The sequence below is a fragment of the Lygodium microphyllum genome, chromosome 19 (assembly GCF_053477565.2).
Source record: "Lygodium microphyllum isolate KBCC chromosome 19, Lygodium_microphyllum_v1.1.10, whole genome shotgun sequence".
NCBI lineage: Eukaryota > Viridiplantae > Streptophyta > Polypodiopsida > Schizaeales > Lygodiaceae > Lygodium > Lygodium microphyllum.
The window spans coordinates 26,176,817-26,193,335 of record NC_141153.1 but is presented as its reverse complement, the minus strand read 5'-3'; the positions used below and the strand labels follow the sequence as shown (position 1 = coordinate 26,193,335).

Here is a 16,519-nt window from a genome sequence, read left to right as displayed (position 1 = left end):
TCCTTCTTCCTTCATGTTTTTTACATGCATCTTCATACAAAGTTGGAACCTTTTGTTGCATAGTATTTGTGAGTAATGAAGTGCTAGATTCTCCACACAAAGAGATTGAATTACATATTATATGATATATTGACCTTTGAGGCACTTTATTTATCATATAGATTCCCTACGATCAAGCATTTTGTCTTCCTCAAGGGTATCCTCATCTCCATTACTCTCTATACCAACTCATTCTTGTATTCCTTCTACATGGGCAATTAGCATAGGTATGAAATCTAGAGATAAGATACCTTTTACATTCTTCTCCATTGTATCACAAATAATATCTTTCCAACTTGCATATCCATCCATAATAACATGAACATACTTCTTTTGTTAGGATCATGCAACTCAGTATGCCTCACCTATAGCATAATGAATTATCCAAATCACTTTCAAATGACTTACCATGAATCTTGAGTAATAAAGGTTGCAACATGAATTTTTTCTTTTGAGTCATTATTTTGAGGCATGTTCATTAGTTAATAAGCTTAAAAGTAGCTTTTGTGTGTAACACATTGGAGATACCTTCATTTGTGAGTATACATGTACTTGCCTCTACCTACAATACCCTATTCTTTTTCTCGACTAGCCCATTTTATTGAGGTGTTCCGCTACAAGTTACTTGGCTTTTGATCCCATTTCCACCAACAATTATAAAAAATGGTAGAAAGATACTCACAACCTCTATTTGATTTAAGTATTTTGATTATTTTTCTTATTCCATGCTCAATGATGACTTTGAATTCCAAAAAAAGGGTGAACACTTCATAATTTTATTTGATAGAGTATACTTAAAAATATATTAAATAGTAATCAATGAAAATAATAAAATGACCAAACAAATAAATTGAGGGTTTTGAGAAGGACCTCATAATCAAAATGAATAATATCCAGGATGTCAAAAGCTCTTCTAAATCTTCTATTGGACCTTTACTTTGCTTGCGTATGATAGAAATAGCCTTCATATACACCTAGATGATCATGTAGAACTAAAATTCTTACTGGCATAGAGTTAGATCTCAATGGTAATAGACTTTTGGAATTTATGTGAACATAACTTCTATCCCATAGATCTCTAGAAATCATTCTCCTACATGTTCATTTCATTGAAGTTGGGCATGTAGGTATGGAATCTCAACAAGCTTGTGTGCTTGATTCCTTTTGCCATCACTTTGCCTCCCTTTCTATGCTTTATGGGACATATATTGCGCCCAAATTCACCTTTGTAATCCTTTTTAACATTAGATAGCAAGCTCTATATTAAGGAAGAAGTAGTAAAACATCATTCACCTTACTCTCCTTACCCTTAGTCATCATGTGGCTATCTCCTTTTCCTTCAATTGAATTTTGGAGAGTTATCAATGATACACATCATTGGACTAGAATATTTGTGCAAGGCTATGTGGGAGCTTGCATCACTATCACTCCACAAATATCCCAATAGGTGGATTGGGAATCCATATATTGTTAGTAACATCATATTCATAAATATATAATTTTTTCTTCTCTTCAAGAAGAGAGCTTTGTTCTTCTAAGAAGTTTTCATGCTTCAACTTCTTCTCTTTGATTCATCAATCTCTTTCATAGTATCCTCTTTTACAGTAGAAATTCAATTCTACTTTTTTTTTCCTAGAGGAACATCTTTCGCTACAAGAGTATGTCCACCTCTCTCCTCTTTTGCAAGAGAGGTGAGAGTATTCAACAATATTTTGATTATTTTTCCTACTATTTTTTGTGATGCTGTAGTGTAGTTATTGTAGTTATTGTAGCCACATTTATCTCTACCTCTCTTTGCATTTGATCATACTCACCATCTTCCAATGAAGAGAAATACATAGGAGAACCTTCAACCTTTCATTTTCTACTATTAATGATTTCTTTTCATTGATCTCCTTAAAGGATAATCTACCCTTTTAAAAAATGGGTCACATGAATGCGAAAATTTTTGAAATATGAAGAATCTCATGAAGTGTTATAGATCAATAGCAAGAGCTGAAATGTTGGATTCTAAATATCTGAGGCCCTCTCACATAATTTTAAGTTGGTTTGCAAAAATTTCATTGTGGCTCCATTTCTTAAGATAGAGATTAAGTCAAACCCCCTAAAAGGTCCAATTTTTTAGTCTAAATTTTTCCTAATGTAAATCTCATCCAAAAGAGACTTTTGATTTTTGATGATCAACATTTTCCAAAAAGGCTATCATATTGTTCACCCAATCCATTCATGATTAGTCTTGATCTCATTATTCAACGTCTTGCTTTCTAACAACTAGTAGGTGGTCATGGACTTCTTTTCCCTTCAAATCATATCCGATACAACTCTCCCCTTGCTATAATGGCTACTTATGCGATTTAATTTTTAATTGCCAAATGCTTAGAAATCATTTTGGCCTCAAAAAAAGTTCTTCAACTTCCCCCATACCTCTTAGGACTCTTCACACTAATGAGCTCACTAAGAAATCCATTCTTCACATTATGTCCTACCAAATGAACACTGAGTATACCATTTTTGTCCCATTTTCTTTGGTATTCACTAGCAATTTAGCATCGTTTGTCCTTACCTTTGACCATAATCCATGAATTATAAAGAAAGATATTTGTCTCCATTTGATTCTTCCATGTTAGACAATTACTTTTATTAAGCTTTGATGAAGACTTAAGGTTGATGTTCGTCAAGGAAGCCATCTCTCCTTGCTCTCAAGATACATAAAAGATTAGTTAAGAGAATATCACACATAGTTCATTAAGCTTGCTAAGTAAAACTCGCTCATATTAACCTTTGCTACAAGATCAAGTTGGCTTTGATAATGTGTGAAGAGAAAATGTGATGCATGAATATACCTAAAAAGCAAGAGAACAAGTTTGATTAATGTATGAAAACAATAAGCCCAATCATCTAATGATTAGGCTAAGGAAGAATCGCCCAATCAACTCACATTAAGCTTGTTTGAAGCTCTAAGCTGTGTTAGTTTAGTTCTACATTATTTCTCTATATGAATCTCTTCACTAATACGAATCTTTTGTATACAAGAGTTCACCCTAGTAAATTCCACTCGAACATTGGATTGCTTAATATACATCAAAGCTGACATCATTTGTGGCTTTGGGGAAGAGTAGATATTGTGGTGTCAAATAGTTTTGTAGAAGGATCCATTATCTCCAAAATGGAAATATTTTTAGGCAAGAATCCTCCAATAATTATAAGTAGTTTCAAGCAAAGTTTCATGAAATTTTCTTCTAGCCATAACGTAAGCTTAATATCATAAGATCTAAGATCTGAATGGATAAGATATAGTTCATATAATGAGAAACATTTGACCTTTTTGCATCATAGAATTTTAACTACTAGATCTTGAGATGTGGACTATTTTCTTAGATTATCACTACCTAAAGTTTTTGCCACTGTAGGACTACTTTTCCAAGCTAACTAAATCTTATTTTTGCATTTTTTAATGTCAAGAATATGTAGTATTTATCAAGGTATGACATTATTCACAAGTTGTAAGTATATTTAACATGGGAAAGATGAACCACCTAGACTAATGTTTACAACCATTGGTATCACCGAGAATGAAAGGAGTACCCCTAAACATCGTTACTTAGATGAAATAGCTTTTGCTTGATACAACTACTATCAAACAATGGCCCCATACGCAAGAAACCTTAGACATCTACATAGGGTTATAGAGGAGGTGGACAAAATTCTCAAAGTAGGTTTCTTATGTGAAATTGCAATATTCCTACGTGCGAATGAGGGCGACTGGCGGGGAGAATACAGGTTTATTAAATTTTTTTAAAAATGGTGCACCTATGTTTCAACAATAAGAACATAGGAGTATAGAACACATATGACTAAACATAATTCACATTCAGCTTAAAGCTCCCAAAAATCTACCTAATATATATGGAAGACAAACCACCCATTCAAGCCACCAAGCATGTTGGTGAGACCCCCAACCCATGGAAAATTTGGTCCTTTTTCACATTGTTTTGTGCTAGAATTCCATATGTACCCAAGGGTTCACCGATAGGAAAATCTAGAGAGTGAAGTTAGTGGCCCAAGCCATGGTAGCCATCCTCTATTTGTTCTCAATGCCAAAATTATCAATGCTAGAAAAGAAGTATAGATCTTTCTAAAATACTTATTTCTAATTGAAGATGCAAAACCCCTACTCATTGCCATGTAATCTTTGACCCCAAATGAGTAGAGATCTAGATTGCAATCATGAATCAAATGTGATAAAGAGTATGATAAGGGAAAACATCCGAAGATGACAAATGCAATGCCCATGAAAGAAAAAGAGAAATGACCTAGCCAAAAAACAAATTACGGTCTTTGCACCAAACTAAAAAAATATAGAATTTGGGAAACATACTTGTATCAATAATATCATATAAAGGGAACTCCATGGGGGATCACCAAAGTCATTAGGAACCATACCTATCAATTTCAAATGCCATGCCATAGATGTAACTTCCATTAAGCATATGACGCAATGTAGCCATAACTAAGAAAAAAGAAACATACAATGTGGGTTACATGATACACACCTCATGCAATGGTGGAACATGAAACACATCTCATGCTATTATGGGAGGTCTAAGAGAGCCTCAAGGTGAAGTATCAATTGTCAAAATGTGTGAAAAGATGCTTAAAGGGCATATTATTTCCTTCTATAGGAAATCCTAATCTCTAGGATTCAATACAAAGGCTAACAAAGGCTACAACAAATTTACAAAGATTGAAGGCTAAAATTACTTGATTACACAAGGCCTTCTCAAAAAGAAATGGAGGAGCATGGGATGATCCAATTGTGTTGGAGTTGAGTTCCTATCACCACACAAAAAAAATCTACTCCTCATAATGTACAACCTTCAACCATCCATATTATGACAAAGCTACCATGAAAACTTTGAAATGAAGAACAAAAATGCACTGTTGCTATGAAAGGAACATAATCACTATATAATTACTTCTGATCAATGCAAATGGAGGCCTTAAACACTTTCTTCTCTTCATTCGCTAGAGAGAGCAGTTGGCTTTAACAAGTGCCTCCTTTCATGCTTCTTCTAAGAGGTTCTTTCACTATATCTCATAATTTCTCTAGAGGGATAGAACATAAGTGGCTTCTTGCATTACTCATTGCATGTCAAGATCTATAGGTACAAAAAGCATAGTTGGTCTGATGAACAATGATTCTTCATTGAGGCTATGTTTGAGATCAAATACAAGGAGGGAGTCAACATGCTATTAGCTATAGGGCTTGCTATCAACAATCTCTGGGATCAACTATAAGGAGGGAGTCAACATGCCATCAATTGCAAGGAGGGAGTCAACATACTATCAATTGTAGGGAAGGGGAGAACGTGCCATCAACTATAGGGAAGGAGTCAACATGCCATCAGTTTGCAAGGAGGGAGTTAATGTACTATCAACAATAGGGAGGGGGAGAACATGCTATTTTTCCCTATCATAAGGCTTTCATTGGCATTGGATATGTATCATGATAGTGCAAGGGAACTATTAAGGTTCTCTAATAAATATGATAATTTTCATCCATAGGAGAGGCTTAGATTATTTCGTGCTAGTTGATATGCTTTCTTAGCCGTTAATTGTGATCACTTGACATAGTAGTTTTTGTCTATATAGATTTTCTTTTGAAAACCATAATGCTATCTTATAAAAGCTTATGTAAGGTTACACATGGTTTTTTATAACTCCATAGCCTAAGGTAGTGACTTGATTTGTAAGGGCCAACAGCATAATGATAGAACATAATAGCCACATAACATGATTTATATGGTTGGAGTCTTAGGCTAATTGTTTTTTAAAATTTGAGGTAGTATAGCAGTAATCTAATCATGGAAATAATTTGTTTATTTTAGGGCTATGTTTTAAGATAACACATCTAGACTTATTACAAGCCTAGTAATTGATAAAATGCTATTTATTAATTCTATATTAATGTAGAGACATTGTTATAATTGTGTAGGCTACTTTGTCACCACCAATTGGGTTAAATATGACAAAAGGACTTATGCTTTGTTCGGTTGCAACTATATTCAACTTCTTTCTTGTGGCTATACTTGGTTATTGGGCCTTTGGTAACTCATCTAATGGAAACATACTTTTGAGCATGAAATCAAGTAGTGGAGAGTTCTATGCACCAAGTTGGATATTTGAGTTTGCAAACATATGTATGCTTATACAACTTGTTGCAGGCTCAGTGGTAAGACTTTCTCTCTTTTTCCATAAGGCTTTTTCTCACATTTTTTTCTAAGAAATGGAAGACATTGTACTTCTACATGACAAGGACAATGAAAAATAGAAAATACGCTCCTTAAAGTTATTCTAGAAAGCTAGTTTTTATTCTCAAATTTCTTACATACTAAGAATTTTTAAAGCTATCTTATGTACATTATAATATATTACATTAGTGCCTATGTTTATGTTTATGAGACTTCACCTTAGCATTATTGCAATCAATTGCACATATATGACTATTTTGAAGCTTTTAGGTACATTTTCAAAGAGAGGACTACAAATTTTATGAAAAGGAAAATGGCCATAAGAATCCAATACTATAGATGCACAAATTTTTACATGGGATTAGATTCCTATGAGCCTAAGACACACTAAGAAGTATTTGTCTAATATAGCTCCTTAACTAAGGCTTGAGGTGCACCTTTAGTATGTATCATATGAGGTCACCAAGAGGGATATTTATTCTATAAATTTAGTAGTTTACAAGGGTGCACTTACAAAATGGGATTTCAAAAAAGGGAAAGCTCATGATTTTCCTAAAAACAATGGGTCACTTTATTATCACATAACATGTATATAGAGGGGTGTTTTGAATACCTCTTGAATGTGTGACAAATAGTAAAAAAATATTGTTTCTTATAGGTACCTCAACTTTTGTATAGCCACCCCCTCCCCAAGAAGTAAGGCAAGAATGGAGAAAGAATTGCCAACTTCATGAAATAAGTATGCTCATAAGCTTTCACTATCTAGTGGGCAATATGCAGATATTATAATAGTTACATTTGAGCACATAGTCAGAAGATCCAATTGGATCTATGGCATATTAAATGGGTAAAGATTGGAAATCCATCCATTTAGCCCTTGACAATATAAGAGAGATTCATATGAGGATAATGAGTATCCATTTTGACTTCAACACACAATGTACACAAAACAAAGAATAAAACATCATTGAGGCAAGTTTTAAAGAATGAGGTCTTGGGTGAGTATGTTTAGTTCAAAAGTATAGCTTCTTTTAAGTATGTCATGTAGAACTAGAGAGATGGGTCAAATATACATAGGGACTATCTATAATTTGGGTGTCTTCAACTTTGTGTGGGGGATGGGATTCTACATCTTCAGAGTGTGATCCTTTTGCTGGAGTTGAAAGGTAATGGAGATTGCACAAAGAGAGAGAGATAGAGAAACAAAGAGAAGATGCTATCTTTATGGTGCCTCCAGTAGCTCTCTTGTGAGCATCACTTTATTGTCTTATCACTTAAAGAATAAAGAATGAGTGTGTACATATATAGTTAGGATTATTGAGTAAGAGAAGCATCCGCTGACCACATTAGCCCTTACCCTAATAACCTCCTAGTTAAAGGCCAATATGCGACAAAATAATGAGAGGATGTGTGAGATGTATAATATACATTAAGTTACCCTCACCAATGCCCATAAAATCCCTACAATATGCAAAATTTTGGGAGGTCACATTCTTGTTGAGAAAGTTTGTAGGGTTATCATCAATATGCACTTTCATAATCCCTCTGGTAAGCTACTCATGAATATATGTGTGCATCACGTGGGTTCAAAATAAGGTATTTTTAAAATATCATTTGTATACATTTTTAGATATAGAAGGGTATAATATAAAGGAGTTATTTACAGATTGAATAGAAAAGGGTTATGTTTTATTCATGAAAAATTCACAAATAAGTATATTTATAAATAGGCATTGAACGTAGGTGATGTAGAGGATATACATATAGTAACTTCCCAGAGCATAATCCTAACCCTCATATCCTCAAGAACTTAACAAATGAAGTGAAACCTCCCTTCTATGTGCTTCGTTTTCATGTGAAACAATGTCATGTCTTCATCAAGGCCCAAATCTCCCACTACATGAGTAGGCTATATGGCTTCTTTTCATGCCTCTTTTACTGTGGTATACTCAGCTTGAGTAGTAGATAATGGCATGCACTTCTACAAGTGAGACATCTATGAGATTGCAGCACCATACAAAGTGAAAACATATCCTATGGTTGACTTTCTAATGTTAATATCTCCTCCACACTTTGCATCTATGAATCCAAGTATACCATTGCTACTTATCCCAAAGCATAGGTACATATCTCTTGTACCATTCAACTACCTCAAGTTACCTTTCTCTACTTTCTTATACTTCTTGCAAGGATTTGACATGTACCTACTCACTACTCCCACTATAAATACAATTTCCAAGCAAGTGGTAATCATAGCATACGTAAGAATTCCTATACATGATGAATATGGGACCTTGGCCACTATCCCCATCAAATTTGGGACAATTTATTAGCACTAAGTTTTAGATATGAAGGAAATGGAGTAGTAATTTCCTTCCCCCCATCCGTATTGAAGCACTACAATACTTTGTTGATATAATCCTTTTGGGATAGATAGAGCAATATTTTCTCTCTACCCTTGATTATGTCCTTGCCAAGAATGTGATTTGCATATCCTAAATCCTTCATTTCAAAGGTCTCCATTAATCTTTTCTTCTGTAATATGTTAAACGTAAAAAAATTTACCATAAACTTTTCAACGTTTGACATAAATTCAAGTCGATCCTAAGTGGGAACGGCCGGAATACTTCCGCTACGTGGCAGACGCGGAAATCCCTAGATCACAAATCCCGTAACATTCCATGGGAGCGCCGGGCGGAGCTTTCTAGGCTTCCTTTTCGACGGACTGCTAAGACGTGCCCTGGATGATACTAGTGGACACGTTACATCTTCATGGCATCAATGTCATGCTTGTTTTCCCTAACTATCAACATATCATCCACATAAAGAATCAACATGATCAAGTTGCCATCTTTAGCCCTTCTAATCTATAAGCATTGGTCTTTCTCACCTCTCTCCTAAGCATGAGACTACATAAAACCATCAATTTATCCATACAGACTTTTTTTTGGCTTATAGAGAATCTTTTCTCCACCATGTTCCACAAAACCCTTTGGTTATGACATGTAGATCTCATCATCAATATCACAATATAGAAATGTTGTCTTGACATTCAATTGTATGAGATCCATATCAACCTTACACATTGAGGAAAGCATAGTGCAAAGAGTATTCAATTCCATAGGTGAAAAGATCTCATCAAATTTCAGACTTTTTTCTTGCTTAAAACTTTTGGCCAATAACTTTGCCATATAGTTTGGTTTAGCATCACCTATAACCTTCAACTTATGGATCTGTTTACATGGCAAATTGTTTTTGCTCTTTAGTAAAGGAACACACTCCCAAGTCTAATTCTTCATAATTGAATCCATTTCAAACTATGCCAAGACTATGTAGCTAGGTTCTCTACTTAAGATTATCATCATGAGTCATGGCCTCTTTATAACAAGATAGCTACCCACAATCTATCAACATTAGATAGTAAACCTTAGGCACCATAGGGCTCTTAGCATGTTGCTCAATAAATTTCCATGCTTCCTCCTCGCTACTTGAAGTATCACTTGTGTTCTCTATTTGCACACTTGGTGCACTAGAACTTACCCTATGTGAAAAAATAATAGGTGGTATTGCCTGTTGAAAAGGAACATTTCTTATTTCCACTTCCTTAAAAGGCTATTTATGCATCTTCTCTCACTGAAGATCACATCACTACTATGGACAATCTTTCTACCTTCTTGATCCCAAAGTTGATAACCCATCTCACCACTATGTCCTTAGCCCAAAAAAATGTACTTTAGTGGATTTTGGTTCTAGTTACTATGCTCTTCCTTTGGTACGTGTACATTCTTAATTCATCATAAGAGGTATTCTTGCTTGACCATGCCTACTCAAGAATTCCACCATCCAAAGTAGTATTAGGTGACATATTTATCAAATGTATAGCAATTGCCATAGCCTTGACCCAAATTCCTTGAGGAAGGCCCAACATTAGACAACATACTCATCATCTATTCATTAATTGTCCTATTCATACACTACCCAATACCATTTTGGGCAAGATTAACTAGATGCAATGAGTTCTCTTTTATCCCACATGCTTCACAAATATTTCTAAACTCATGAGAGATATATTAGCCACCATTATCAACTCTAAGACACTTAAGTTTCTTGCTAGATGGATTTTCTACAAGTACTAGAAACTTTTGAAAACAAGACAAAGCCTCATCTTTGCTACCCATAGTAAAGGCCCATACTTTTCTAGTTGTATCATCATTGAATGTGATAAAATAGGCTACCCGCTATTGACTTTATAGGCATATGTGCACATATATTTTTATGCAAAATTCAAGTGGCTCACTTCTTTTCTTGTTTAAGTTTTTCTTTTGGGCTAAATATGCATGCTTTTCATATATACAATGCTCAAAAGTAGAAAGATTAGGAAAATCAATAGAATATATGAGTAACCCAAATGAGACAGAATTCCATTCCTTTTCTAGACATATGTCCCAAATGATGATACTACAAAGATACATTTGCCTACTCAATCACTGCAATTGCATGATTTTTTATGAAAGATACATAAATGGGATACAAAGTCCCACATTTTACTCCTTTAATAACAAATGATCTCTTGTGGGCTTTCAACAACTCCCAAAAGTAGTAGAGTATCCTAAGTTATATTAATAGACTAGCAGATATCAAGCTCTTAGTGAGCTTAGGTACATGAGATACATTTTTAAGAGTAGAGTAAAGGTAGATCCATTCTCAAAAGAAAACTACACATTAGTTGCATAAACTATAACACATATATAGTCGTTATCAAGATGGTTTAATCCAGGTCTACTACTATTTCATATGAGCCAAAATAATCCTTATGAGGAATTAAAAAAGAGGATGCATCAAAATCAAGAATCCAATCTTGAGCTACATGTCTATTCACTTTCCTATCAACACCCATATTCTCCTTCTTCTTATCCCTTTTCTTGGAAATCATTTAGTATCTTTATTGAGCCGAGATTCATTACATGACTATCCATATCTTAGTTCTTACCCTTTGTACTATCTTCTACCTCTTTCTTCTTGATTTGTTGGTGTTTGACCATTTTTGCTATGATCCATGGATTTTGTGCATTTATTATTATCCAATAGACTCCCAACAATATGATTAAACTTTAATTCATCATCTAGAGTTGAATTACTCATAGTTGTTCTAAAAGTGCTCCATGATGCATTATGGAAGGAGCACAACAAAAAGGTTGCCTTAATCTCAACTTCAAACTTTAACTTTTGAGTATGTAACTAATTAAATATCATATTCAATTCATTGAGATGAAAAACAATAGTAGATCCCTTCTTTGTTTGCACCTCAAACAACGTTTTCATGAGATATACCTTATTTTAGACAAATTTCTTCTTGTAAGTGTCACATAGCTTCTTCAATAAGTCATGTTGTGAAGTGGTCTCATTCACAACTATAAAATACATGGATTTAACCATGGGTAGTTCACTATATGTATACCCTCTATATCATGTGCATTCAAGGCCTATTTATAAATATCCTTATTTGTGAATTTTTTCTTAATAAAACAAAACCCTTTTCTATTCAATCTATTGGTACCCCCTTTATATGGGACCCTTGTGTATGTAAAAAATGTGTAAAAATGGTATTTTAAGAATCCCTTATGTTGAACTTACGTGATACATACATATATTTATGATTGATCTCCCCGGGGATTCAGCCATGTGTATTGGCCTTATTCACAACTATAAAATACATTGATTCACCTAAGTGTAACCTAATAGTGGATTTGCCCAATGCATCAAGTTTAAACTTCAAAAAGATCTACTAGTTCTTCATGTATGCCTCTTATGGGCTTTAACTGCCTCTTCTAAATAAGGACATCTTAGATTAGCTCCTTCCACAAATTGAAGTTGGTACCATCAAACTTTTGGATGTTGTAAAGTTATTTATCATGAAGTAACTTGTGCAAAATAGCACCTAACTGTCAAGTAACAACAATTAGAAAATCAACAAACTACACCACAAAACTTGTAGAATTTTTACAACACTTGCTCTCAATATAATGAGACAGAGAATGAACCACTTCTCATCAATAATGCATAAATCACTATCCAAATGCTATGAAAATTACAAAATAAAAATAAAACATGATATTGCAGCATTTGATGCTTCCTCACAGATATAACAGCATAAGATCATTCAAATGTTTAGAACTACATCCAAAATTTGATCTTCCTAAAATCACTGTAATACATCAAGGAACAATGTTCTTACTCACTCATAAGAAAAGATGGCAATATATGCAACTCAAAATTTACTACAGAGCATATACATCAAAATCTCTCCTCTAGTAACACTAGCCACATACAATAGCAACCAACAACCTCCAAAATTGTGAGTTCTATAATCTGCAACTAGTATCAAATTATGTACAACCTAGAACTACTTATTTCTATTAGTTCATCCACTGGTTACCAATACCCAATCACTTGTATACATCGTCTCTACAATTGTAACCCTTGACCTCTTTTCCAATTTCTAAATAGTTTGTGTAGAATTGCAATGAAAAAAACAAAATAGGCTATGCATCACTTACACATACTTAAAACAAAGCTTAAAACAATCTCAGATTGAAAAATGGTGCAACCATAAGCCCTTAGGGCTTTCTCCCAAACCTCTTCACGGATGTTGAATCTCATCCAACATAGAGACTATAAAGATTTCTATCGGTAGTAGGCTCAAGGCTCCCTCCCTCTTTCATACCAATTATTAGAGGTGAAAGGAGAATGGAGATTGCATAGAGGGAGAGAGAGAGCGCAATATTTATGGTGCCTCCAATTGCTTTCTTGTGAGTAGTATCTTATTGTCTAATTACTCAAAGTATTAAGAATGAGTGTGTACATATATAGTTAGGTTACTATATATATAGTAACCTAACTACTCAGAGTATTAAGAATGAGTGTGTACATATATAGTTAGGTTACTATATATATAGTAACCAAATTACTCAAAGTATTAAGAATGAGTGTGTACATATATAGTTAGGTTACTAAGTAAGATGGGTGGCTGCTCACATGAACCTTTACCCCAATTTCCCTCATTAAAGAAACTGAATTATTACACATACATTTTTGTATAAAGGTAAAATGGTCACATTCTTCCTTGGGTCTTTCAAGTTTGCGCCTAATAATATTATTGAATTATTTGTCATCTATGTCCACGTGTCTTACATCTCTATCTTTTTGAAATCACACTTATTTCCAAATATGGTTGAAGCTAGGGGGCAAAAATTTGTTCTTTCCCCTCAAAAAAGAATGAGAAGGTCAAAACTCTAAGTGAATCTACATCTTATAGGATAGAAATATACATATGTCATATTTTCTTGAAGTCTACGTTGAGTCCATAATTTTCTTAAGACTATTTGTCAACTTGTCAGAAGTTGGGAATACATGTGTTAGTAAGAGAGAGTTATTAATAATACCTTGCCACACTAACATATGTATAAAAGGTGTGAGACATGTAATTTTTGGCATGTTTGATCATAATACAATTACTGTCTCTCATCTCACCTACTTGCACTCAGCTTTTATGGCTTCTCTCTCTTATTTTCTATCATTCTAATATTTCTCTCTCCTTATTACTCTTTCTCTTTCCTCTTTTCTCTTCCTTATACTCTTCTTTCTCTCACTCTCATCCATCTCCTTGATAAGAGGTATCAGAGCATTGGTCATTGATCCATTTGATACAATGCTTTCTTAGATTTCCTTCTCAGTTTTGTTACTTCCTAGTTACTCAAGGATAGGGTATCACTTTGGAAAAATGGGAAAATGTAATGACCAAGGAGACCAAGGACAGCTAGCAGAGCTAACTAGAGTATTTGAAGGCAAATTTGGAGACATTCTTGGTCACAAACCTAACAGCTTCAATTTCTTCAATATTTGGCTCTTTTTAACCTTCAAGGCTTCTCTACAATCATTTTAGAGTAGGATTGACTCCAAGATTGAAGACATTTCACATATTTTAGCATATTGACCTCTTGAAGCTCATATTGAAGCTATATTTTGGAAAATTTCTTCAAGAAGCTTGAATCTTTAATATTCAAGTGTTTAAGCAAGCTCAATCCATTGATTCTTCACAAATTCAATCTTCTTCAAGCATGAATGGATTCTTGGAGCATCATGATGGATTCATAGTGGATTATGGAAGTTTCTTCAAGTATTGGATTGAAGCTTGCATCACTCATCTTGTTCAAGCTTGATCAAGGTATTTCACTTGCTTAATCTCTGAAATCTCTTAACATCCATTTGCTTTTAAGGCTTTTCCACTTGTTAATGAAGATTATTGATTAAGTAATTCTTTGAATTGATCAATAGATCAAATATTAGTGATATTATCATTGATTAGAGCCTATTCCTAGGGAGTCCACCTTATAGAACATGTAAGATACCATGTGTGTTCAAAAGAAAGGTATATTTAGTGAAATTTATAGGATTACATTTACAAAAAGGGTTTTTAAATTATAATTTCAAAAAAATATGTAAGTTTAGGAAAGTAAAAGGGAACATTTTAAGGCCTTATAGCATATAAAGATCCTTTGAACACACGTTATATAGATGATTACTTATAGGTGGACTCCTCAGGAGCCTATTTCATTAAATTTTAGTACTATTCATTTTGGTCCTATTTAATCATGGATGTCATTTACATTGTCTTGATATATAACCTTGATTTGGTTGAACCATTTTCTTTTCTCAAGATTGAAATATTGCTAAGGATAAGTGCTAGTAATCGATGAGTCACTGATGAATTGTATTGGTAAGATCCTCAACCAACACTTATTTCTTCATTCCAATATTTCATTGATCAAGTACAAGCACTGAGTGAGTCATTGAATTGCACTGGTAAGACCCTTAGACAACACTTATTTCTTATTTCCAATATTTCATTTTTCAAGTACTAGCAATTAGTAGGCCACAGAATTGCATTCGTAAGACCCTCATCCAGCACTTATTGATCAATTAATTCTCTAAATTAATAAATACATCAAATTTTAGTGCTCTTCTCATTGGTTAGAGCAGCCTATTTCATTGAATTTCAGTATTTCATTCCTATTTCATCATGTGGGTGGTATTTACATGGTCTTGATGTATAACCTTGATTTGGTTGTATAATTTTCTTTGCATTGAAATTTTGTAAAGGGTAAGTACTTGCAATGAGTGAGTCACTGAATTGCATTAGTAAGACCCACAACCAAAAATTATTTCTTCATTCCAATAATTCATTGATCAATCATGCATACCATTGAAGGCTAAAAGAAAATTGCAAGTATGCAATTTATTCTTACTTGATCAATTAGAATGCTCATGCCATGTTGATACTCCCACCGAGGAAAAAGGTGGTTGCTAGAAGAGATAGTGGGGCAATAGAAAGATGACCCTCCCCCACTATTGAAGATCCGAAAGGGATGTAACCAACCAACCCGAGGTAACTTTACCCACCTTTCAATAATTCAAAGCCTGCATAGGGAATGGGTAAAGAAGTACTTATTCAATATATTCTTGAGGAGGTCATAGATCAGCATGAAAAGAAGCTTCACTCTTGCTCTATCATTAATTATTTGATCAACTGGAAGGGTTTACCACTTGAGGAAGCTTTTGGAGGCTAGATTGCATTTTCCTATCTCTAAAGGATGCATTGTTGGCTGAGACATAGTCATATGTGAGCCAATTGCACTCTAAATAGGGTTTGGAAAAAAAACACTTTGTTCTAGAATGGATTTTACTTTGCCTAACTTTTAGAATTTAGCCACCTACATAGGGTCAAAGTACTCTTCAGTAGCTACATTTTGATATGTGGCATGCCCTATTTAGATGCTTCTATAAGAAGTTATGGCAGTTCTCTTCATTATGCCCTATTTTTTAAAGTAAGCTATCTATTATTTATAAAGGCTATTTCTTGAATATTTTAAGGCTCTAATTCCTTCTGAAGACATACAAATTATGTATATGGTAGAGGCTTTCCTTTATGCTTTCATTTCAACAAATAAATCTTCACTATGTGATTCCTATCACATCTCTTGTATAGCTAAAATTAGAGTAGTATTATAAAATCATAAAAGTTGCCAAAATATAAATGAATTATTAGGATATGCACTAGGGTGAAAGTATGTGAACCCTCAGAAATAGCATGTCTATGGATAGTGAACTTAGCACAAATTATAGATACACTAGCTCGATCCAAAGACAATTAACAACAATAACATTATCTA

The 16,519-nt window shown here is 33.9% G+C and overlaps 1 protein-coding gene across 1 annotated transcript in view; it reads left to right on the top strand.

Moving 5' to 3' along the window:
- LOC148019671 (GABA transporter 1-like) overlaps positions 1 to 16,519 on the top strand; it is a 115,670-nt gene that overhangs the window by 94,068 nt on the left and 5,083 nt on the right. Inside the window, exon 6 of the mRNA XM_087700803.1 lies at positions 6,035 to 6,271. Coding sequence (XP_087556929.1) covers positions 6,035 to 6,271 — 237 coding nt within the window. The remainder of the gene's footprint in view (positions 1 to 6,034; positions 6,272 to 16,519) is intronic.